At 36.4% G+C, this 25,450-nt stretch overlaps 2 protein-coding genes and 1 non-coding gene across 3 annotated transcripts in view; 1 reads left to right on the forward strand and 2 right to left on the reverse strand.

Annotated features, from left to right (window-relative positions):
* Positions 1-120: 120 nt before the first annotated feature.
* The window catches only part of LOC125240945, a 54,226-nt gene continuing 28,896 nt past the window's right edge, over positions 121-25,450 (reverse strand). The window contains exons 2-6 of the mRNA XM_048149149.1: positions 22,870-22,962; positions 19,575-19,722; positions 12,569-12,647; positions 5,001-5,184; positions 121-444 (exon numbers count right to left, since the gene is read on the reverse strand). Of these exons, the coding sequence (XP_048005106.1) occupies positions 293-444; positions 5,001-5,184; positions 12,569-12,647; positions 19,575-19,722; positions 22,870-22,962 (656 nt within the window). The 3' untranslated portion in view covers positions 121-292. The remainder of the gene's footprint in view (positions 445-5,000; positions 5,185-12,568; positions 12,648-19,574; positions 19,723-22,869; positions 22,963-25,450) is intronic.
* Trnai-aau lies at positions 3,103-3,175 on the forward strand. Its single transcript has one exon. It is a non-coding gene; the product is annotated as a tRNA-Ile (tRNA).
* LOC125240944 (uncharacterized protein K02A2.6-like) lies at positions 9,452-11,614 on the reverse strand. The gene is made up of 2 exons (XM_048149148.1): positions 10,087-11,614; positions 9,452-9,590 (listed from the first exon to the last, which is right to left on the reverse strand). The coding sequence occupies exons 1-2, from the start codon at positions 11,437-11,439 to the stop codon at positions 9,579-9,581; spliced, it is 1,365 nt and encodes a 454-aa protein (XP_048005105.1). The 5' UTR covers positions 11,440-11,614; the 3' UTR covers positions 9,452-9,578.

A 25,450-nucleotide genomic window follows, 5' to 3' on the forward strand; every position in this document is an offset into this window, starting at 1 on the left:
GCATTATTAAATAGTGTTCACCGGTTATATATATGGTAAGCGTGTTCAGTGGATACATGTAGAACTCAACATTATACAGTGTAGTGTAATAATGGAAAAAATGGATCAGTTACAATTGCCTTCAGTCGAGATTTGCCCCGCTGTACCTTATATAGTACGTATTTATATCTATATTTAGGTAAGTATATCGTCGCCTAGCACCCATAGTATATAAGCTTTGCTTAGTTTGGGGCTAGGTTGATCTGTGTAATTTATTTATAAATTTATCTAAAAGCATCACCCCGAGCTGAAGCTAGTTTTTGATCAAGTTTTGGACATTAACTAACTTAAAAGATTCACTCCAGATATTCGTAAAGGCACTGCTTACAAGGTCATTGATCATAGGCTTCACTAATCCGAACCCCGGTTTCCAAAACGTATTGATCACGCCATCAACTAGTTGTTCTGAAACAAATAGTATATCACAGAGTCATATACCACACAAGCAATTCAAAAATTTAGTACCTTTTCAGTACAGATGGTGTTTTTTTTACGCACTAGTGCGAGAAGTGGTTCATTATTTGTCAGGTCGAAACTTCGAAGGGCCATCTGTACCTACTGAAAAACGTCGTACGATACACGTGCGAAAAGGAAATTCGTAACTCGTGTCGATTTATCGCCACTGGTTTCGAACTTCCTTTTTTACGCACTTGTATCGTAATGTACTATTTCAGTGTGATGTAACGTAAATCATAACTATTCCAAACTACAACTAAACCAGATTTTTATAAATATTAAGACGATACAGGAGGGGTAAATTCTCCATACAAACGCTCTCGACTATTTCCTCCCTGGTTTTTGAATATAGAGCACTGATTTTTTCAACACAGATTATTATTATTTTCAGTACAGATAGTCGCTTTTTTACGCACTAGTTCGAAAAGTGGTTCATTATATGCCAGGTCGAAATTTCGGAGGCTCATCTGTACTGAAAAACGTCGTACGATACACGTGCGAAAAGGAAATTCGTAACTCGTGTCGATTTAAAACACTCCCTTCGGTCGTGTTTTCATTTATCGCCACTCGTTTCGTACTTCCTTTTTTACGCACTTGTATCGTAATGTACTATTTTATCTGTGTCGGACCGTTTTGATTTTATTGATATTCTTATTTTTAAAGACGCTAGAGCCCATGAAAATTTTCCAAAAACGGCCTTATTGATTGTGGCGCAAAAAAAGGTGTGGCATTCAAAATTGGTAACAATTAGCAAAAAAAACGAACGGTCCGATACACATAATTTCATTAGACTTATATTGACCGGGATATAGACCGTGATTACCTTTTTGCTTTTGTCGAGCTCCCGATATTTCGACGCAGTTGCATGCATCATGATCACGGAAAACATTTTCGTGATCATGATGAAAACATAATTTCATTGTTATTCAGATTCTCAAATTTCGTTACGATTGATTAAGTTTTGAAGGAGGAAACAGTAGAGAGTGGAAACTCGATTTAAAAATTTTTTTTCGCAATTATCTTTTAACTGAGTTGTTAGGAATGGACATTTTTTTTTCGACAAATCTAGTTAATAACACTAGTATATTTAACTAAAATTTCTAAATTGAAAAGGGGGCTCCTTTCCATTTTAGCATTTTCGCTCCTGTAGCGTCTTAAGTAATTAGTCGATCTTGTTTTGTAGTTGATATTTCCTAAAGAGAGAACATCATTATTATAAACTAAGGATATTAACACTTGTTACAATAGTTATACGGTTTAATTTAGGGTATACACTGCTTACAAATATTTGACACATTGAAAAAAGATGGATGCGTTTTGTTAGTTAAAGGAGTACAATATTAACCTACTCTGAAAACATTTTAAACTATAAACATTAATACAAAAATTAAGATCAAGTAATATTTTACCTAACATACATTTTCCATTCATTTTGATGGTATATAATTAATAATAACGTCGACTGTCGAGAGAAAAAAAGTATAGTATTTTTCCCCTCACTAGCTCGGAAACACGTGTTTTGTCCTTTAATACCAGCGGATAAAAACGCATTTTATCCACTAGTGGGTAAAGTAATTTGACCTTGAATAAAGTCAAATTAACTGCTTTAAAATTGATAAAAGTAGGTGAATCTAGTAATAATGATGATTTACCACCTGTGGAACTACTGGAAGCAGTGATAAACGCATTTTTTGCATTGTAGTTTCCTCGCTATAGTGAGGGGAAAAGTTTTGTGTTACACTCGGGTGCAAATGTATTTTACTTCCTATGTGTTAAAAAACTCGCAAGTTCAGGATTCTATTCTCGAACCACTCGCTTCGCTCGTGGTTCAACTATATAATCCTTTCACTTGCTCGTTTTTAATTCCACACTCAGCGTTAAAATACAATTTTGCCCCCTTGTATAACAAATAACTATTATGCAACTGGCGTTTAAGTGAGGTCAAAGACGAGTGGCGTGAGTAACAATTTGAGGCGAATCCGAAAATTGTTAATAAAGACGCCACGAGTACTTTTTGACTCAGTGCATATCCGTATATACCGTAACCAGAAAAATATATTATTTGCCTACCTTCAAAAAACTTTACCTACCAAATTTAATTAGGCATTAAATTACAACACTCGACACTCGTGTGATGGTATTATGAAACTCGCCTTCAGCTCGTTTCATAAACCCACACATGTGTTGTAATGCCCTTCATTACGCAGAGTCGCATAAACTACTAATATATATTTTTAACTTCTGGGTGCGTAGCCGAATGGCACAAACGCTCACGAAACGAAACGCTAGTAGATATCTATCCCTATCGCTCTTGCGTATTGGCGTGACAGAGCCGGACTACGTTTCGTTTTCGTTTGGCGTCGGAGAAATGCCATTCGGCTACGGGGCCTGATTAGCAGAAACGTCTGCAATCGATGCCACTAGGCTTAGAATAAATTTAAAAGTGGAAAATGTCTGCCCTGGGTGAGACGTAACGTACTTAACTGGTGAATTTCCAATATGACTTGGAACTCCGGTGGCCGTTTAAGAAGTTTAACACTCTTACGGTAGATGTCGCTACGGGTCCCATTGACCTTAGTAGTGGAAAATTTCGCTGGCTTGGTTGAAGTCTTGGTGGCTCAGTTGGCAGAGCGCTGGAGTAATGATCCAGAGGCCGTGAGTTCAAGTCTCACCCAGGGCAGACATTTTCCACTTTTAAATTTATACTAATATATAATCAACATTTAAAAGCCTGACAAGATTTTATTTGACCCTGAAAGAGTGTCGCTACAAACCGCTGTCATATGGCAATAATGCGCGCAAGCGCGGATCCAGCTTCGTGCCCAGGGGGGGGTCACGTGGTAAAGGCCCGGGGCCCCGGCGGGAGAGGGGGGTCATGACCCCCATGACCCCCCCCTGGATCCGCGGACGTCATATATAATGGGGACAGCGTGTACTGGTTTCATGTTAATATTTGTAGAAAAAAACAAACATGGTTTTGGAGAAACAAAATTTAATAAGCAAGGTTTTAATATTCGCTGCTTGTTTCCGCACAGCCAAAATACATGAATCTTGTGCCTTTATCGAAGTCGTCATTGTATATTTTCATTTATGTTTCTTTTCTTCTATACCTAAGCCTGAACCATCTCCTTCACGGGACAGGCATCTGCCTAGTGTGGAGATCAGTTTAATTGTATACTTGACTGTATTTTCTTGGAAATAAACAAATTTTATTTATTATTTATTTTACCGTGGGACCTTGTTTTGTACAATGGCAATGATGGAACGGCCTCTTATTTCTATAAATGTTTTTCACGGCAGAGCTACAGTATATACCTTAAATAAGAACAAATAAATATATAAGGTCCTAATTTATTAGTTGCAGATATTTTAACACATGATACTTTACATTAAAATAATGAACTTTAAATATAAATTAAGAAATCTTTTCATGTAACTTTTTTGATTTCATTTTCCTAACAAAAAAATTAATTATAATTTCGTCTAAAAAAATCATCATGGGCATTATCACATGTCACAATAACACTGTCTGTCATGTCAACAATTGTTTGTTGTAAATGTCGTAAAGGTTCGGCGGGAAAACTGTACATGTCATTGGGCCTGTCGAGTTAAAACTTGTCAAATAAAATTTACCCATATTTTTAAAAAGAAGCATGAACAAAAGAAAACATTTATTATCATAAAAAATTACAAAAATTGTTGGAAATGGCGACCCTCTCTATCAATACACAATTTTCAAACGACACAATCCAACGGAAAATAACATGACATTGACAATCAAGTATTTAATTTATCGACGTGAAGTGGCCAGTTACAGTTAAGTGGTACGTAAAAGAGGTACTAGAATCTGTTCAATGAGTTTTCATTTAATAATCACATAAACAGGGTGTTTTTACGTAGCAAATTTGTTTTTCCGTTTTCTCCACAAAAAACATCGTAAAAGCTATAATGTTTCACGGTTTAATATACTCCAGAGACCGAGTACTATCAGCTGTAAAAATATCTGCATCTAATAAATTAGGACCTGATATATATTAAGCTAAATCGAAACCAACTAATCAATACAGGAGAACCACACTATAAACTGTCAGTCCCGGGCATCTTACCACCGCTTTCGGAACATTGTTATCGAAATGTGAAATTCTTCATCCTTTTTTGTTGTAAGTAATTATAATTAACGTTAAGTATAATTATTTTCACTTTTTAAAATATTATTTTGGGCATATTTGCGATGAAACCGTTAGAAAATTTTAAATATTTACTTCTTGTTTACATCACTGACAATGTCAAATGTGAATCCTTGCCAGTAAAAGAAATTAGTTCAGCTGAAAATCCGCAGCGTGCCAGGGTTAAATAAAAACTTGTCAGGCTATACTTTCTTCATACCTACTTTGAGTTGAAGTTTTTTTAAAAGGCCTCTTATTTTATGACCTAAAAACGGTTCAGTAATATCCTTGTTACGTGCAAGTGTGTTGAAAATAAAATAGTTAGGATTGTATGTTTACCTAATCCGGTTCCAGAAAATAGGTTGGTGATATGCAGGTTCATGTCGCCTATGCGGTCGATCTCGACGCGGACGCGGACGGCCTCGCCGCGCCGCGCCACGCGCGTCGTCTGCGCGTAGGCTCTCAGCGTGAGGTTCCAATGTCCGCTGCGCGTGCGCGCCATCGCCAACCCACTCGCCCCGATCTATCAACCCGAAATGATAACAGCTAAGAAAGAGTGATTAGTATCATTTCGTTGACAAGTAAAAGTCACTAAATACCGTAAAACGGGGCTACTTTGCACCACCTTTAAATATGGTTTGATGACCGGTTTGGCCTAGTGCGTAGTGATCCTGCCTGCTACGCCATACGCCACGGTCCCGGGTTCGAACCCCAGTAAGGGCATTTATTTCTGTGATGAGTACAGATATTTGTTCCTGAGTCATGGATGTTTTCTATGTAGGTATATAAGTATTTGTATATCATATGTAGGTATATATCGTTGTCTGAGTACCTGCAACACAAGCCTTCTGAAACTTACCGTAGGACTCAGTCGATCTGTATAAGTGTGTCCTATAATACTTATTATTTATTATTGCCTCAAAAATCAGAATGTATGGTTAACTAGATGTTATACACATATCAAAAAAGTTACACTACAAGGAAAAACTTTTTTTGGCTTTCAGACGTCATACAAAAGATACTGTTATTTAACTACATACAAAATATTACGGAACAATCGAATCAGCGATAGATAGACATAGTTTTCTGTATTTTTAACCGACTTCAAAAAAGGAGGAGGTTCTCAATTCGACTGAATGTTTTTTTTTATTTGGTCTAACGTATAGTGAGCTAGTGCGTAATTAAAATGTTACAGCTTCTAAGGTTTAATGATTTATCGGATGCCGTTATTCGATTGAGCAGGGGGTAGAACTGATTTCTAAACTTCAAACTTCATTCTTTTTTATAAATTCAGTTCAGGAGCAATGCTACCCAGACACCGGGTAACAATCAAGCGCGGATCCAGTTTCGTGCCCAGGGGGGGGTCACGTGGTAAAGGCCCGGGGACCCAGGGGGGGGGTCACGGGGTCTATTTGTATGGCCAACTTAGGCTCCAGGAGGGGTCATGACCCCCATGACCCCCCCCTGGATCCGCGCATGGTAACAATGCTCCTAATTTATTTTTTGATATACTTAGGGCTGATACATACCACAATTTTAAACATTGTCAGTTGAAATTCGGGGAGGTCTTTTGTATAAACATAAGTATATAAATATATATATTGGGTTGGCACAAAAGTAATGAGACACTTGGTTTACGTTTTATATTTTTTATTATTATTACAATACAAAAAGCTTAGTCGATGATGTAATCACCATTAGCATCTATGACTTCTTGCCAACGATCCGGCAAAGTTTGGATGCCTTTTGCCCAGAACTCTGATGGCTGTGCCTCGAAAAAGTTGTTCAACTCCACCTGTACATCATGGAAATCATTGAATTGTTTACCCCGCAAATGTCGTTTCAGGGCTCTAAACAAATGAAAGTCTGATGGTGCGAGGTCTGGAGAATAAGGTGGGTGGGGTATCGTCTCCCAGCCCAAGTTCTGCAGCTGGTGGCGAACGGTAGATGCGACATGAGGTCGAGCGTTATCATGTAGTAAAATTACAGTGGCTCGTCTTCGTCGTTTTTTCTTGATAGCAGAAGATAGTTCGGTGTGCTGTGTTGAATATTTGTTAGCGTTTACAGTTTCATTGTGCAATTAGTTCATGAAACAGCATGCCTTGCGAGTCCCAGAAACAACAAAGCAAAACTTTTAAGCGGTTCATTTGACTCAGCTTGGGTTGAGTTGGTGGCGTTTCTTCTCGAGGCAGCCAAAAAGCACGACGTGTATCGTTCTCATAATAAATCCACGATTCATCTCCCGTAACCAGATCAGTCAAAAACTTTTTACGTCGGGGTCGCAGCAAAAATGATTGACAGATGGCGACACGGACTGCATGACTGGCGTGGGTAAGGATGTGCGGTACCCATCGAGCCAAAACTTTTCGATACCCAAGCTCATGCAGATGGTATTCCACAGCGTGGTGACTGCAGTTAAGTGCTTCCGCTAATTCACGAGTACTAGCATCAGGATTCGACTGTAGTTCGCGGCGTAAATCGTCATCATTGAATGCAGGTGGTCGCCCTGAGCGTGACTGACTTTCAAGGCTCCTGTCTCCTGATTTAAAACGGTCAAACTGTAAAGTAAGTGTTTAAGCATGATAATTAAATAAAACTGCAATGGTTATTGTGCTTAATAGAAAGTGTAATGGCAGTCTGGCGTACGACCACAGATAATATAAATGTAGACGTTGTACAGATATAGTCTATACTTTACATCTCCCTTTCTTTATAGAATAACTAAAAACTATTAAGTATGAAATCATAATAACTTCACTACCTATTGGACTTTAAATTATATAAACTTGTTCAAATATATAATGTCGATTTCTCTAATCAATATCTGGAGTGACATTGTTATTACACTGCTACCTTAGTAATTTTAAAGATTAAGTCTATTTATTGGTTTAATAACCCTGCCGCTTCTTGATGTTCGCGGAGCTGCTGGGGAAGTCACTGCTTCAATAGGTTTCAGGTTAGAATTGTCTGCCGATGGCGGGATTGATGGTGATGGTACTGTAGGCGATTTAGGGACCTCCGGTGACTGTTGCACTGTTGACAGCTCAAACTGTGGTGTGGTATTTATGTATTTGGTTTCTGGAATTACCACTGTTTCGCTAGTTATGTCTGCTTGTGTCTTGTGCAAGTGGCTGTAATTTCTCCTGAACTTTTGGCCTTTGGTTGTTTGTATGATAACTGATCTTTTCAGCTCTTTTGGGGTCTCTATTATTTTTGCTTCCTCCCAGCGTCGATGGCCAACCTTGTGTCTGACTTTATCATTAATGTTAAGTTTGCCAGGACTTTTTGTGTGTCTATTGCTGTATTTGACTTGTTTCTGTCTCAATAGCTGCAGTTCAGCAGAGACTCCTTGCACTATTTTAGGTTTTAATAGACTGTCAGTCACAGGGATTTGGGTTCTCACAACTCTGCTGAAAAGACGTTGACTTGGAGAGCCCAAAGTGTTATTTCTTGGTGTATTTCTCCAGTTCAGTAAAGCCAGTTGAATATCAGATTTGTCGATACTACATTTTCTTAGTATGTTCTTAGATGTTTGAACTGCTTTTTCTGCGAGGCCGTTGCCCTGATGATGATGTGGACTAGATGTAACATGGTTAAATCTCCACTCCTTTTGAAAGTTCTTAAATTCTCTAGACATATATTGTGTTCCATTGTCAGTTTGTAGCTCTTCAGGAACTCCGTGTACAGAAAACCATCTTTTCAGGTATTTAATTACTTCACAAGAAGACTGGTCTTTTAGGCGTTGAAAATCTAAATATCCAGAGTAACTGTCGCAGATTACCAGGTATACTTTGCCTTTAAATTCAAATAAATCTGATGCGACTATCTGCCATGGGAGTGTAGGAATCTTGTTAACAAGAACGGTATCTTTGATGTTTTCTCGTTGCGTTTGTTCACAGACAGAGCAGCCTCTGACTAGTTTTAAAATATCATCATATTGTCCTTTCCAGTAAAGAAATTGTCTAGCTCTTCTTAGACAACTTTGTATGCCTAGATGTCCTTGATGAATGATCTTAAGCATTTTGGGAATTTGTGATTTTGGCACTACTATTTTTTCACCTTTGAAAATAATTCCTCTGGAATAACTTAATTCTTCTTTAAAATTGAAATAATGTTGTAGTTCTTTAGGAAGTTCATGAACATTTTCAGGAAATCCTTTCATTATTGTTTTGAGGAGCACCTGGAGATGTGGATCGTCTTTTGTGTCTGTAATTAATTGTTCTTTGGCATCAAATGACATTGGTAGTATAGATGCAATTTTCAGATTTTCCTCAGGTTCATATTTTAGATTGGAAGCATCACAGTCTCTACTAAGGAAATCAGCCAAGGGTATTTCTGTACCTTTCTTAAAAATTACTTTTGGTGAGTATGGTGCTAGATTAAACAATATGCGTTGCAACCTTGCTGGAGCGGATTGTATGTTTTTCTTGAATATTGTCTCTAATGGTTTATGGTCCGATTCCACTATTAGTTCTTTTCCATAAACATATTCATGAAACTTTTTACAGGCAAATTGTATGGCAAGTGCTTCTTTTTCTATTTGTGGGTAGTTCTGTTCGGATTTTGACAAAGCCCTGGCTGCATAGGCTACTGGTTGTCCTTCTTGAAGAAGTGCCGCTCCAAGGTTTTTCGAACTTGCATCTACTGATAGTGTCACTGATTTATTTACATCATAGAGTCTAAGTACTGGAGGACTTTGAAGTACTTGTTTTATTTTCTTGAGAGCTTCATCATGATGTATTTCCCAGGTGAAACTTGCATCTTTGTGTAACAAGTCCCTTAGTGCATTTGTTAGTTCTGACATGTTAGGTATAAATTTATTTAAGTATGTGATCATCCCTAGTAGTCTCTGTAGCTCTGTTTTGTTTGTTGGTGTTTTCATTGCTTGTATGGCTTCTACTTTGTCCGGGTCTGCTTCTAGTCCGTTTGCTGAAACAATATGACCAAGGAATTTAATTCTCTCTGCTTCCAGAATGCACTTTTGTTTATTAAGTTTGAAGCCTGTTTTTTTCAGTATTTCAATGACGTCACTGACAGTTTTACGTAAATCTTCCCTGCTTTTTGCATGTATGAATATGTCATCAATGGATACCCTCACATTTTTGAATTTACTCAACAAGTTTGTTAATATTTCTTGAAATATTTCAGGTGCTGATGAAACCCCAAACGGAAGCCTCTTAAAGGAATATCTTCCCCATGGTGTAGCAAAAGTTAGAATTTTTTGAGTTCTTTCTGAAAGTTTGATTTGCCAGAATCCTTTTGTACAATCTAATAGTGCAAAGTACTTAGAACCTTTGATGTCAGCGGAGATCTCTTCTATAGTGGTGAGTGGAAAATGACGTCTCAGAATATTTTTGTTTACATCAGAAGGATCTATACATATTCTTATTTTGCCCTTCTGTTTAACAATTACCATAGGACTTACCGCAGGAGTTGGCTCAGTTTCTGGTTTTATGACGTCTAACTTCACCATTCTGTCCAGTTCTTGCTTTACCTCTTCTCTTATAGCATGTGGTATTCTTCTAGACGGTTTTATCTCCAACTTTGGGTTCTCTATCAGGTCTATGTCATACTCGTAGCCTTTATAACACCCTAAACCTTCAAATATGTCTTCGCGTGTTTTCAGGGACTTGATTCTAGCGACGAGTCCTAGTTGTTTGCAGGATTTACGTCCCAGAATTGGCTGGTGTCTTTCTTCGATGACTTTGAACAAGATTTTTACCCACTCGTCTCTCAGCTTGCACATCAATTCTACTTCTCCTAGGACGGTTATCTCATTTTCAGAATAGCATGTCAAGTTTCTTGTGCGGCTCTGTTTTAAAGTTGCTTTTGTTTGGTCCAATATATATTTTGGTAGGACATTACATTCCGCTCCGGTATCTAATTTCACTTTAAATTTTACACCATCAACTTCTAATTCTTCTTTCCAGCTTTTTTCTCCGTCAGCACTAATTGAACCAATATAAAACTCTTCTTCAGAATCTGAGCTTTCTTCTAATGCATGTACTTTATTTTTCTTTTTGGTATTTAGACTCTTCTTAGTTCTGCACATGTGAGCAAAATGACCATTTCTGTTACACTTTGTGCATGGTTTGTTGAAAGCAGGGCATTCTTTGCGGCCATGATTTGTACCACACCTTCTACAGTCGAATTTCTCGTTTTGCGCTTCTTTGGAGTTTTTACTTTTCACTGTGAAGACTTTTTCTGTTTTATTTTTGCCCTCAAATTCGTCCAATTGCTTAGAAGCTTGTTCACTTGTTTTGCATATATTGATAGCTTTTGTCAAGGTGAGTTCATCTTCTGTTAGCAATTTTTCTCTTATTTGAGTCGATTTAATTCCAAATACGATCTTGTCTTTTAACATTTCGTCAAGTAAAGAGCCGAAGTCACATTTAATTGCTTGTGTTTTTATTCGTGTCATGAAGTCATTAAATGGTTCATCTTCGTTTTGTTCTATTTTGTAGAATATATATCTCTCGAATGATATATTTGTTTTTGGCGCAAAGTATTCGGTGAACTTTTGTTTTATGATTTTGATGTTGACTTTGTCAGTTTCGTTGAGGTTAAACCCATCATATATTTCTATGGCGTCTGGGCCTATAACAGCCATGAATGTTGCTGCTTGGACCTCAGCTGGTTTTTTGTCCAATTGTATGGCTGTGGCAAACCATTCGAACTGTTGAGACCATTTTTTCCAGTTTGTAGATATCTCGGAGTTAATTTGGAGGTTAGCTGGCGGCTTGATTCCCGACACTGCGTCATTTGTAGGCGTAGTCATATTTTTATCAGTTTTATCACTACAGTCTTTTTGTTTACACTTTCACCACTTCTGACACCATGTAAAGTAAGTGTTTAAGCATGATAATTAAATAAAACTGCAATGGTTATTGTGCTTAATAGAAAGTGTAATGGCAGTCTGGCGTACGACCACAGATAATATAAATGTAGACGTTGTACAGATATAGTCTATACGACGTGTATCGTTCTCATAATAAATCCACGATTCATCTCCCGTAACCAGATCAGTCAAAAACTTTTTACGTCGGGGTCGCAGCAAAAATGATTGACAGATGGCGACACGGACTGCATGACTGGCGTGGGTAAGGATGTGCGGTACCCATCGAGCCAAAACTTTTCGATACCCAAGCTCATGCAGATGGTATTCCACAGCGTGGTGACTGCAGTTAAGTGCTTCCGCTAATTCACGAGTACTAGCATCAGGATTCGACTGTAGTTCGCGGCGTAAATCGTCATCATTGAATGCAGGTGGTCGCCCTGAGCGTGACTGACTTTCAAGGCTCCTGTCTCCTGATTTAAAACGGTCAAACCATCTGGACACCGTGGCATGGCTTTACTTCCAGCGCCCAATGCAGTGTTGTTGTCAGCCGCAGCCCGCGCACTGTGGCCTAACAAGTACTCGTATAAGTAAAGTGTTCGAACTTGTCGCTCGTCCATTTTATTTCAATCTAACTAAACCAATCACGAGGGCGGCTTTATATACCCTCACATTAGAAGTACCTAGAATGTTCTACAACATACTAGAATATTATCGAAAACAATTAACTTAAGAAAGGAAATGTATAGAGTTTTGTAGAGTGTGTCATTACTTTTGTGCCAACCCAATACTTCTGCATATTAAATTTTCTCAAAAATCAATGAGAAAAGTTTGGAGCAAATGTTGGTGCAAGGTAGCCCCGTTTTACGGTACTAAGTAAGTACTACCGTAAGTTCAGTTCAGAACCATTGAGAACCGAAGTAGTATTAAAACAATGTTAATTTTTGTTTAATTTTTTGTACCTGAGTGAATATCGCTTGTTACGCCAAAACCAAACTTGGGGGCTAAGTTTTTTACGTCATAGTATAGGTACATTAGGTATAGGTAGGTACCTATACTTGGCTAAGCTTACCATAAATTCATAACGTCCCTCTAAGTACTTTTCTGGGAAGTACTGCGAATAGATAATGGATGTGTTGGCCCAGTTAGTTCTGAAATAGACAAGTATATTTCTATAAGCATGGTTTACCTAATAAGCAAGGATGATTTATATAGGATTGATAATCTTCATACTAAGAATCGTACCTCAATTTATTAGCGCCACTTATTAAATGCTATCATAGGTAACTACACTGAAGATGTCTACAAATTACTTTTCAACACACCAACTGGTAACGGCTTACTTTGCTATTCGAAAACAGATAGCAAAATTGCATTTTATCCACAAGAATGCAAAGTAATTTCATACAAATTTTAACTTGATGTCTTAATACGATACGATAGGGGTCAATTCTCCATACAAACGCTCTCGACTATTTCCTCCCTAGTTTTTGAAGATAGAGCAATTATTTTTTCAACACAGATTGTTATTATTTTTATCTGTGTCGGACCGTTTTGATTTTTTTGATATTCTGCTTTTTGAAGACTCTAGAGCCAATCAAAAATTTCCAAAAACGGCCTTTTTCATTGTGGCGCAAAAAAAGATGTGATACTCAAGATTGGTAACAAATAACCAAAAAAGCTATAAACGGTCCGACATAGATTATTTCATTGTTATTCAGATTCTCAAATTTCGTTCCGATTGATTAAGTTTTGAAAGAGGAAGGAGTCGAGAGTGGAACCTTGATTTTAAAGATTTTTTTGAAATATCTTTTGACCGAGTTGTTCTTAATGGACAATTTTTTTTCGATAAATCTAGGTAATAACACTTGTATAAATATTTAACTAAAATCCCCAAGTTGAAAGGGGGGCTCCTTTCCATTTTAGCATTTTCGCTACCGTATCCTCTTAAGCTGGTTGGTAGAATTTACCTATAAATATTGATTTTGAATCATAAGTATTGAATAAATTGATGGATTTGATTTAGTTTGATGTTTAATAGTCAATATTTTGGTCGTATTGGTGTGGTGAAAAATTTTGTGTTTCACTCGGTGGCAAAGTTTGTTTAACCTTCGTGCCTTGAAACCCTCGCAACGCTCAAGATTCCACTTTTGAGAAATAAATAATTGAGTACTTATGTAATAAATAATTGTGTAGGGTTCTCTTATTTATCGGCGAATATCACTTCCCAACTCACGTTTCGCGGAATTTTATTCCGCCGCATGTTCGTTTCCCAAATTATCATATGTTTTTTTTATTTGCCAACCTTACATTTACCAACTTAACGTTTCAGCCTTTTTTTCATCATCATCATCATCATCATATCAGCCCTTTATCGCCCACTGCTGAGTATAGGCCTCTCTTCTAGTACGCCACTTCTCCCGGTCCTGGGCTAAACTCATCCAGTTGTGACCCGCAGTTTTTCGGATGTCGTCGACCCAACGAGCCAACGGATGCCAGGCACTTCTTACATTTGTTAGCGGCCACCATTCCGTTAACATTTTGGTCCAGGTGGATGGCAGGTGCCATCACTCTGCCTAGCAACATCTCCCGCCCAACTCCATTTTAGTTTAGTAATAACGAAACCTACGTCTTGCACCTTAGTGCGACGACGGTTTTCCGTATTCCTTACTCGATCTTGCATCTTAATACCGAGCATGGCGCGCTCTATGACTCTCTGTGCTACTCGTATCATATGCACAGCCTTCTTAGTGAGAGTCCATGTCTCGGCACCGTAGGTCAGCAATTCCCGTCAACTTTGTACAATGCCACGTCAGCAAATTTTAATTGATCCTATTTTGTTACCAACATTTAGTAATATAATTCGACTTTCGTAAGATATATACAGGATAATTGTTATAATTAAGAAAATATAGATACTAGAGAACCTTAATGACGAAATAAAACTTAATAAAATCTCAATTCATCAACAAAATCTTGGTAACAAAATAGGAATTAATAAAAACAAATTTAACTTTTCCCTTTATTTTTGTACAAAGTTGACGGGAATTGCTGAGGTCATGGTGGGCAGGACACATTGATTAAAGAGGCGAGTTTTCAAGCACTGTGGAATGTCAGCGAGCAGCCTTTTTTTAAAAACCAAACTTACTTCTTACTTGGCGTAATATGTATACAACTAGTTGTTTATTGTACCTATAAATACCAAATGTTTTATTGGCAACAATATCTATGGCGTATTTCAAAAAATATGCATTTTAAGTCTCCTATATGAACTTCTAAATTGATTGACAGGGATGCAATTTTTACTTACGTGTAAATATTTTTTTAAATAGTTACCTACTTACTGTTTTTACAAGAATATTGTTTAATTTACTTTTATTACATTTAAAAAGTTTTTTCCGGTTTGCTCACGGTCAACCTAACACGCTCTTCCTCGCTTCGCTCGTCGTCGCACCTAACTGGACTCTGTCATATATGATTATACTAGCAACATAGTCCTAGAACAGAAAAGTGCTACTTTACTCCCTCCTAACAGGGAAGAAAAGTACCTTTTCCAAATGGGTGGTGTTAAAAACGGCGAAATGTTGGTTGGCAAATGAAATTCGGCCAAAAATAGTTCGGCGAACAGAACATGGTACTAACAAGTTCTACTAGTATTTTTTAAATGGTCCGAAATAAACAATTTTAATTATTATAATACCTCTATAGCGAAGCCATTCCATTAGGAAATGTATACATACTTCTTTACGTAGTATCAAGATCATCAAATCAATATCAGAACGTGACGTGACGATGTTAGAGTCTTGCTAATAGTCATACTTGTTATGGAGAATTTTTGGCCAAAAGCTGCACTTTTGGATGGAAGCAAGCCGCTTTGCATGGTGATAGTAGACATCATAGTAAACGATTTTTTCCGAGGATATCGAAATTTCATCCCTTAGGAAGCCGAGCGTAGCGAGGTGTTTTATGAAAATTAAAAAAATTCTATCTTTTTATTGTATCGTCCGATTTTGACAAAACGTATCTCAAATGAAAGGTATTGATTTGTGTAATTAAAAAAAAAACAAAAAAAAATTGAAAGAAAAGTAAGAAAAAAATAAAAAATGTAAATTTACGTCTCGCACTGAATAACTTCAAAGAATGACAGACAAGATGTACAATGTCGATATACGAATTTTTTTTAATCGAAGACAGATAAATTTTTTGTTGAAAACTGAAGACCGCATCGAAATCAGATTAGCATTTTTTAAGTTGCCAAAGTTGGGAAAGATCGCTTTATATGGCCACTTTGAAATTCCTTTGCCAGAAAGTCAGAAATAATATGTTTTTCTGACACAGAAAAATACAGTAACAGTACACATCAAAAAAAAATTAAAAATTCGGAGGATATTATAATTTCATTTTTTGACAAAACATGTTTCATTTGAAAGGTATTGCTTTATGTAACTTAAAAAAAAATATTGAAATAAATTGGAAAAAAAATGTAAGATTTTTTAAAAAAAAACCTTAATTTTCGTATCACTCTGAATAACCGCAAAAAACGGTAGACACGGTGTATAATTTCGATATATCATTTTTAGGGTTCCGTAGTCAACTAGGAACCCTTATAGTTTCGCCATGTCTGTCTGTCCGTCCGTCCGTCCGTCCGTCCGTCCGTCCGTCCGTCCGTCCGTCCGCGGATAATCTCAGTAACTGTTAGCACTAGAAAGCTGAAATTTGGTACCAATATGTATATCAATCACGCCAACAAAGTGCAAAAATAAAAAATGGAAAAAAATGTTTTATTAGGGTACCCCCCCTACATGTAAAGTGGGGGCTGATATTTTTTTTCATTCCAACCCCAACATGTGATATATTGTTGGATAGGTATTTGAAAATGAATAAGGGTTTACTAAGATCGTTTTTTGATAATATTAATATTTTCGGAAATAATCGCTCCTAAAGGAAAAAAAAGTGCGTCCCCCCCCCTCTCTAACTTTTGAACCATATGTTTAAAAAATATGAAAAAAATCACAAAAGTAGAACTTTATAAAGACTTTCTAGGAAAATTGTTTTGAACTTGATTGGTTCAGTAGTTTTTGAGAAAAATACTGAAAACTACGGAACCCTACACTGAGCGTGGCCCGACACGCTCTTGGCCGGTTTTTTTTAAATTAAAGACAAATAAATGCATGATTATAAACTAAAAACCGAATCGAAATCGAATCAGTAGTTTTTAAGATGCAAGTTGTCAAAGTTGGCTTAGTTTGTTTATATGGTCGCTTATAAATTCCTTAGCCAGAAAGTCAGAAACATTATATTTTTCTTACAGTTAAAAGTATGCATAGGTAATAGACATCATTATAAACATTTTTTTACAAGGATATAAAAATTTCATTCCTTAGAAACCCTTAGAAAAACGATCCAATAAAAAAAAACTGCCTTTTTTTTTGTTTTTCGTAACAGACATCGCTACGCTCGGCTTTCCAAGGGATGAATTTTTTATATTCTCGTAAAAAATTGTTTATTATGATGTCTATTACCTATGCATACTTTTAACTGTAAGAAAAATATAATGTTTCTGACTTTCTGCCTAAGGAATTTATAAGCGACCATATAAACAAACTAAGCCAACTTTGACAACTTGCATCTTAAAAACTACTGATTCGATTTCGATTCGGTTTTTAGTTTATAATCATGCATTTATTTGTCTTTAATTTTAAAAAATGATATATCGAAATTATACACCGTGTCTACCGTTTTTTGCGGTTATTCAGAGTGATACGAAAATTAAGGTTTTTTTAAAAAAAATCTTACATTTTTTTTCCAATTTATTTCAATATTTTTTTTAAGTTACATAAAGCAATACCTTTCAAATGAAACATGTTTTGTCAAAATCGGACGACGTACAAAAAAATGAGATTTTTTTTTTCGGTTTTCGTAACCGATCTCGCTACGCTCGTCGTTCTAAGGGATGAAATTATAATATCCTCGGAATTTTTAATTTTATTTTGATGTGTACTGTTACTATGTATTTTTCTGTGTCAGAAAAACATATTATTTCTGACTTTCTGGCAAAGGAATTTCAAAGTGGCCATATAAAGCGATCTTTCCCAACTTTGGCAACTTGTATCTTAAAAAATGCTTATCCGATTTCGATGCGGTCTTCAGTTTTCAACTAAAAATTTATCTGTCTTCGATTAAAAAAAACTCGTATATCGACATTGTACATTTTGTCTGTCATTCTTTGATGTTATTCAGTGCGAGACGTAAATTTACTTCTTTTATTTTTTTCTTACTTTTCTTTAAAATTTTTTTTCTTTGTATTTTTTTTTGAGATACGTTTTGTCAAAATCGGACGATACAATAAAAAGATAGAATTTTTTTAATTTTCATAAAACACCTCGCTACGCTCGGCTTCCTAAGGGATGAAATTTCGATATCCTCGGAAAAAATCGTTTACTATGATGTCTACTATCACCATGCAAAGCGGCTTGCTTCCATCCAAAAGTGCAGCTTTTTTTTCATAACTAGTATGACTATAATGAAAGTTGATCCCAATATTTTTTTGATTTTAAACTGCAAGTCTGGATGTCATATCATCGATTGTCATCTGTCAGTGTGACTGTCACTGTAACGAATTTCGGTAAAAGTTAACAGCGTAATCTATATATATATATATATATCCATGAGGGGCAGTTCTCAGGGATGACGTTCGGTGCCTGATTTCGGTGCTGATTTTTATTTACTACTTTATTGATATGTCAGTCAATTTACTAAAATCTAGCCTAAATATAAAAAATATTGGTGGTGAAGGCCTCCATTAGAACCTTATAGTTTGTAAGAAATCTGACATTTTAAAATCACCGAAATTATGTATGGGCACTGTAATCAGTTTGCGCCACCGAATTCAATTTTTTAAATATTATTCCACATTTCAACTTAATATGTAACTTATTATTCAATTTATTGATATTTTTCATTTTAATTCGATGACAGGTCATGTAAAAAGGCTCATAATCGCGCAATTTTACTAAATTTAACATGGTAATATGCAGTAGAGAATTATCCAGTAGAGAATTTTGTACCCATAGAGCGGCTTAATTTGCTTAGAAACATAGTTCTATGTTTTTACAAGGTATATCCTACTATTTAAGTATGAAATATTAGCAAATAATGGACATTTAATCAGTTTACAACGTGGCAATCGAAGTCGGTGGTCACTTTTTTTGATATCGGTGGTCAAAAAATCCACCGAAACCACGGAAATCAACTCCACTGATATCAAATTATATAGCTTTTTTCGAGATAACTGCAATAGCATGCATGATACAGAGGAGATGTCATAATGGCGTAATAACATACTTTCAAGGATTTATTAGTACCTTACATAACGACAAATTAACCTAAACTGTGGGAGTAAATTGATCCACCGAATCTTGAAAAACATGGGACCAAACCCAGCGAACGACTGAGAAACTTTCAAAAAGTCCCCTTTATAAAACGGTACTTCATCTCCTCTACACTGAATGGATAAAACATAGCTAAAACTAACTAATTTGTGCTACTACGTCCCTGATCTATTAATTTGTAAGAGTACTGTCATGTTTAACAAATTACACCGAAATCAGTCACTAGCCCGGGACACATCGTAAATTTGTCTTTACTCGATGAGTTTAGCTAACATATTATTTTTATATAGAAAATATGATAGGTTAACTAACACCTTATACGTGAATATCTATATCAACTGCGATCAACAACTCCATCTTGAGTTATGATTTTTTGTTTTGCAAATTCTGGGTGCGGGACACGCCCACCGAAGGTCATTTTTCGCGTTTAATATTTTATTACTTATATTATACAGATAATAAATAAATAATTTTATATTGTATCAAGTAGTACAGAGGCTAATGATTGTGCCTGAATTAATTCAGATTTTTAGACCAGTCCGTTCTGACGTTTTTTGCCTCGGACACGTAAAAACGCGCCTCCTGAGAAATGCCCATGAAATCAATGTGTTGCCAGTTTAATTTTTTTTAATTTCCACTTTTTTGCGGGATCAACTTTCATTAGCTAGACTCTAAATAGGTACTCACTTGAATTTCGTAACAGTAGATTGAGTCCAACCGTATTCATAAACATCTCGTAGAATGATAGTGTATATGATTCCAAGTATTGTACGTGTTTGTTTCACTTCCTTCGCTGTATGGGGATCAAAAGGCGCGACGCCAATTTCCGGTATGCCTAAAATCAATGTGAAATAGTTTTTTTATCAACACCAACTGGTAAAGAGGCTCTTGGTTCTTTCAAAACGGATGAAAAAGTTGCATTTTATTCGCAATCACAAGAGTGCAAAGTAATTTGATGTTCGAAGCTGGCTGGTAGAAATGACTTGAAAAAAAAATTTGAATCATCCCTGTTCAATGGATTAGATTTGGGTTGATGTTTTAGTCCGTTTTCACATTATACGATCCGATATCGGATGTCGGAAGGATTGAAATGAAAATAAAAATAATTTTTAAGAAAAAAACAACCGCCGCCTTTGGGTTTCTGGCAAGCGCGGATCCAGCTTCTTGCCCAGGGGGGGGTCACGTGGTCTATTTGTATGGCCAACTTAGGCTCCAGGGGGGGGTCATGACCCCCATGACCCCCCCCCCCTGGATCCGCGCATGGTTTCTGGTGAAAGCTACTTGCGAATGTTGGATTATGTAGAAATGTGTAGGTATTTTTAAAACTTTTTTTGCTTTTAATGCTTTAATTATTTGATGGCAACAAAAATCAATATACGTATACCGTTAAGGTTTGAGGAGTTTCCTCAATTCCTCATGAATCCGATTATAATAAATCGAAGCTTGACAAAATTTGACTTCAAAACTCAATATGCTTAACAAACATAACTAAATAAATGTTACTGTTCTGAACTTAAATGCATGCTGTTCTTATAAAAATACCAAAGTCACTATAAGTGTGCCGTTCAGATTTGAGGAGTTCGGTTTTGACCATCATCAGCACTTCCACTGCACCAAATGTCACTGTTCTGGACGTAAGTGCATGCTGTTCTTATAAAAATACCAAAGTCACTATAAGCGTGCCGTTCAGATTTGAGGAGTTCCGTTTTGACCATCATCAGGAGTTCCACTGCACCAAATGTCACTGTTCTGAACGTAAGGGCATGCTGTTCTTATAAAAATATCAAAGTCACTGTAAGTGTGCCGTTCAGATTTGAGGAGTTCCGTTCTGACCATCATCAGCAGTTCCACTGCACCAAATGTCACTGTTCCGTACGTAAATGCATGCTGTTCCTTTAAAAACACAAAAATCACCATATGTTTGCCTTTCAGATTTGAGGAGTTCTCTCGATTTCTCCAGGATCCCATCATCAGAATTGGGTTCTGAGAAAAATGGGACCAATCTGTATGCATATACAATACATTCAATCAAAAAAAAAAATTCAAAATCGGTCCAGTTACGACGGAGATATCGAGGAACAAACATTTAAAAAAATATATATATACAGAGTGGGGCCTGTAACAAAGGCGAAAAATTGAACTGTAGGCTATTCTCCTTATACTGATCAACATTTGTTCAGTGACTTTTAAAAATTATGAAGTCTTTAAATTTTTAATTTTTCATACAAAATAAATATTAGCTTCAATGTACACCATTATTGTTGTCATTGACGTTGTCTGTCACACTTTAGACTTAACAGAATTCGCAATACATTACCTCTTAGAAAAAACTTTCAAGGGTGATAAAAATCAAAATACAAGTTATTTTTAAAAGTCGCCGAACAAATGTTGATCAGTATACGAGGGGCGTTTAATAAGTAATGATAATCAGTATTAAAACATAAGAATGTAAGTATCCTTATATTTTTATAATTAAAAGTAACTCTTTTGTTATTTATTTACATATTTAATTTTTTCAATTATTACTTTTTTGCCCCCTTTAAAAATTAAAATCTTAACGATAGTCTAAATACCATGTCAGTAAGCACTTCACTTCATTATACTTCAGAGTAGCGATTATATTACAATTTTATTTAAAGGTCGGGTATAAAATATTAATGATCCTTATATTACCTTCAATATTAGGTATGTCACTTGTAGCTTTAAATACACTAACTTGAGCAGAACCCTCGGCAATTTGAGGATTCGGCCCTGTCGACTGTCATTTTGAAGGCCAAAAACATTATTATTTGTTTATTTAAAATGTTCTTATTGTAACTAATCATTTTTTTAATATTAAAATGAAAGTATGTTCTTCTTTAATACTAACGTAATTTTGTTTCCAATCTATATTCTCAATTTTCGTGATAATCTGTAAAAATCTTGAACATGACCCAAAACAGCACCTAGATTTTTTTGGATACCATACCGTTTGAAAATGTTTCTATACGAACTTTTTTATTGCTGTTACTAACAAAGGATAAACCCAGCTTTAATTTAAAGTATGATGATTTTTGATATTCATGTCAGAAATGAACTCACGACATGTCAAATATTCATGAAAACATGCTCTTATTTTACTGAAAATTTTCATCCCCCACCTTGTGTCAATTATTTACATATCAAAGAAAAACAAATGAAAGTAGTAAAAATTTGAATTATGCAATTTCACTTTAATGAGTACTGCTACATGGACAAGTTCAGAAAAATTAAATCAAGATACAGGAACATATCCATTCTCATTACTTTTTGAACGTCCCTCGTAAGGAGAATAGCCTAGAGTTCAATTCTTCGCCTTTGTTACAGGCCTCACTCTGTATATATATACAGACGAATTGAGAACCACCTTCCTTTGAGAGATTTGACGAGGCGGTTAAAAAAAAGCAAAATGGCGCCTTTAATGTATGAGATATCCGTCCTACATGCGATATCGAATCGGATAATGTGAAAATGCACTTAAATTAATGGCACTATTCATAAAAATCATAAACGCTTTACAAAACTGAATTAGCTAATAATTGTGTCTTATCTGTCATGTTGACTTAATGTTTTGTTGGATAGGGACAAAACACTTTTTATGAATAAGGGGTACCTACCTACCTATAGTATTTTCCTTGTGTTGGTGTGGTGCAAAATTTTGTTTCATTGGTGGCTAAATATTAAGAAAGGTTAAACAAAACCTTCGTCACTAAAACCCCTCACAACGCTTAAATTTCATGTTTAGAGTCATTGGCTACGCTTGCGGATTAAGATTGAAATCTTTCGCTTGCTTCGGTATGAATAATGGCACGTGCGGTTAAATAACAACATCACCCCCCTTTAAAATAAATGTGTAACCTAATGTATGTCGTGATGGTACAAAAACTCAAACTACCTGACTAAATAATCATATAATTATGTCTAAATGAATGTTAGTTTCATAAATTAAATCATTTTCACTCACCTCGCTTAAAATAAGGTCTGAGATCGTTTAAAGCCTGTTTCATACAATCATCGAATTCTGCCGAATGTTTCTTGCACTTTGAAAATATATTTTCTGAAATTAATAGTCATGATCATGAATCAGTGTGTGTCTTTTTATCCGCAGGTAGCGGAAAAAAATCTATCATAGGTACTGGTAATATCGAAAACAATAAGTCGAAAATTCTTAATATTAGACTTTTATATCAAGTGAACAACTATTGGATCATCATTACAAATATGTATTGGAATACTTACTTTTATATTCATTGTAATAGGTACTTATATTTGTAAGTTACCAAACCAAACTTCGAACCAAATTTTAAGATATTATGGTTCGGCTTGCCGGGAAATAAACCTAGAAACGGTTTATGTCTATTTTCTGGCTTACTAACTATATGCGAATGATGGATCAATTCTCCAAGGCCTGATCCCTGTTTGCCATGTCCATCAACACCAAGATTAATTAAGAAGTTAGCGCAAGGTATTACTGTAGCCCCACAAATTTCACTCAATGGCACGCTGTTAGAGGTGGTTGATCGGTTTTGCTACCTAGATTCGACAATAACCGACAATCTCTCGCTCGAGCTACTTTACTACTTTCGGGAAGCTTCGTGCTCGATGGCAAAACAGATTCCTGACTACCAAGACCAAGGTACTGGTTTTTCAGGCTTCTGTATTGAGCATACTCTTGTACGAAGCCGAGACCTGGACGACGTGTGCCAAAGTCGAACGCCGTGTCAACTCCTTCTATATGTATGCGCTGCCTGCGTAAGATTGGGCATATCATGGCAAGACAGGGTGACAAACCATAGGGTTCTAGAAATCTTACAGCTGCCCAGTCTGACCACGCTTCTCAAACAGAGGCGACTGCGTTGGCAGGGGCATTGCACAGGATGTTGGGAGACCATTGCTTCGCTTCAAAGATTGCGCTGAGAGGGGCATGACAGCCTTAAAGATCGACTACCAAAACTGGAAGAAATTTGCGGAGAAGCGGACGGAGTGGCGTTTGCGGCACTTGCTGACAAAAGGGAAAAAAAGACACCATAGCGAAACGTCGCAATCGGTTGCAAGCTTCCCTTGTCAGCTATGTGGCAAAATATGTCGCTCTCGCATAGGTCTCTTTAGCCATCAAAACCGATGTCTCTCGGACATTGCACCATAAATCGTCTGAAATAGACGCTAAAGCCAGTAGGTAGTAGGTACTAACTATGAGTATGTAGTAATGTTCGACGAGTGTACTTTGTACGTGTCGATGGCCTATGCTGACATGAATGAAAGTGCATAGCCTTGCTAGGAATGTGCCTAGTTAGGTATGTAAGAGTACCTAACTTAATGGTGGAGATTTTACCTACTTAGATCTTTGTTTTACTGCATAATATAAACTGACCTACTGGATACACACTACCTTCATGTTTAGATACTACCTAGTTATTAAACTTTGCACCAGAATGCGATTTGGTTAGTGATAGTTTCAGACAACTTCGCTCTTGTTTTAAACACCGTTGCATACAGTACTTTTTCTACGACCATGCACTTATTTTTTAATAGTTTTCTTGAATAACTTTCGTGAAATTCACAATGATTCCTGTATTTTGACGCAAAGGTTTGCACTGTCAGCTCAGCTGCCCAAAGCCTTCCCGCGCACGCGCGCAGTATCGTTATAACAATGCGTTGCCATGGTTACAAAGCCAAACAATGCGTTTTCAGTTTTTTCCATACTGCGCGCATGCGCGGAAAGCCGGCGGACGCAGGCTTTGGGGAATAGACTTTTATGTAGGGTTTTAAAGATCTATACACGACCCTGTAAATGACGATGTAACTAAACCTCCGCTCACCTTACTTACTTACTTACTTACTTGACTAACCAACAGCACAGCTAACCCCCCTTTAAATATATCCCGTAAATTTGGCCTTGTGATCGTCTAGCGTGAATAAATAGAACCCTTCGATGTGAACCGCGATAACCTAGATCCTTTAATGAGTATCAGCTGTATTTTTGACTAATATTTAAATTTTTAATTATTTATATTTTAAAGAAGAATAAAGGTTATTGTAGCATAATAATATAGTGTTATAGAAGAGTATTTTATCAGATTTAGGCCTAGAAAGTTATATGTGAGAAAATTAATGACGTGATGAAGAAATTTTAGAATAAAAGTTAGTGAGTGAAACATACATGAAATAAATATATAAAAATATTTTGGTAATCATCCGCTACGCCTTATTAGTGGTCCCGGCTTGGGCAAGGGCTTGCGATACGGTATGGGACCCCTGACCTGATCAAACCACTTATCAGGATCCTAAGCAAGTAAGCCTGAAGGGCTATCTATCTACGAACTAACCCCCTTTTTGTTTTGTTCCTTTTTCCCTAGCTAAACCCCCCGTTCCCCAATACTGCTAATAGACCATAACTTCTCGATCTTTCTAATGTTTTATCGAAACACCGAGCAGTTGCTAACTTTTATAAAAACTAAGTAAGTCAAACTTTTCTAAGCTTTTGACTTTCCATCAGTGGACGGCGCTCGCATGCCACTGGGCCCTATAACAAACCTATACTTTTT

Source organism: Leguminivora glycinivorella, chromosome Z (genome assembly GCF_023078275.1).
Source record: "Leguminivora glycinivorella isolate SPB_JAAS2020 chromosome Z, LegGlyc_1.1, whole genome shotgun sequence".
NCBI lineage: Eukaryota > Metazoa > Arthropoda > Insecta > Lepidoptera > Tortricidae > Leguminivora > Leguminivora glycinivorella.

Bases quoted from the DNA above. Each gene is read 5' to 3' on its own strand.
- LOC125240944 (XM_048149148.1), bottom strand. From the start codon at position 11,439: ATGACTACGCCTACAAATGACGCAGTGTCGGGAATCAAGCCGCCAGCT.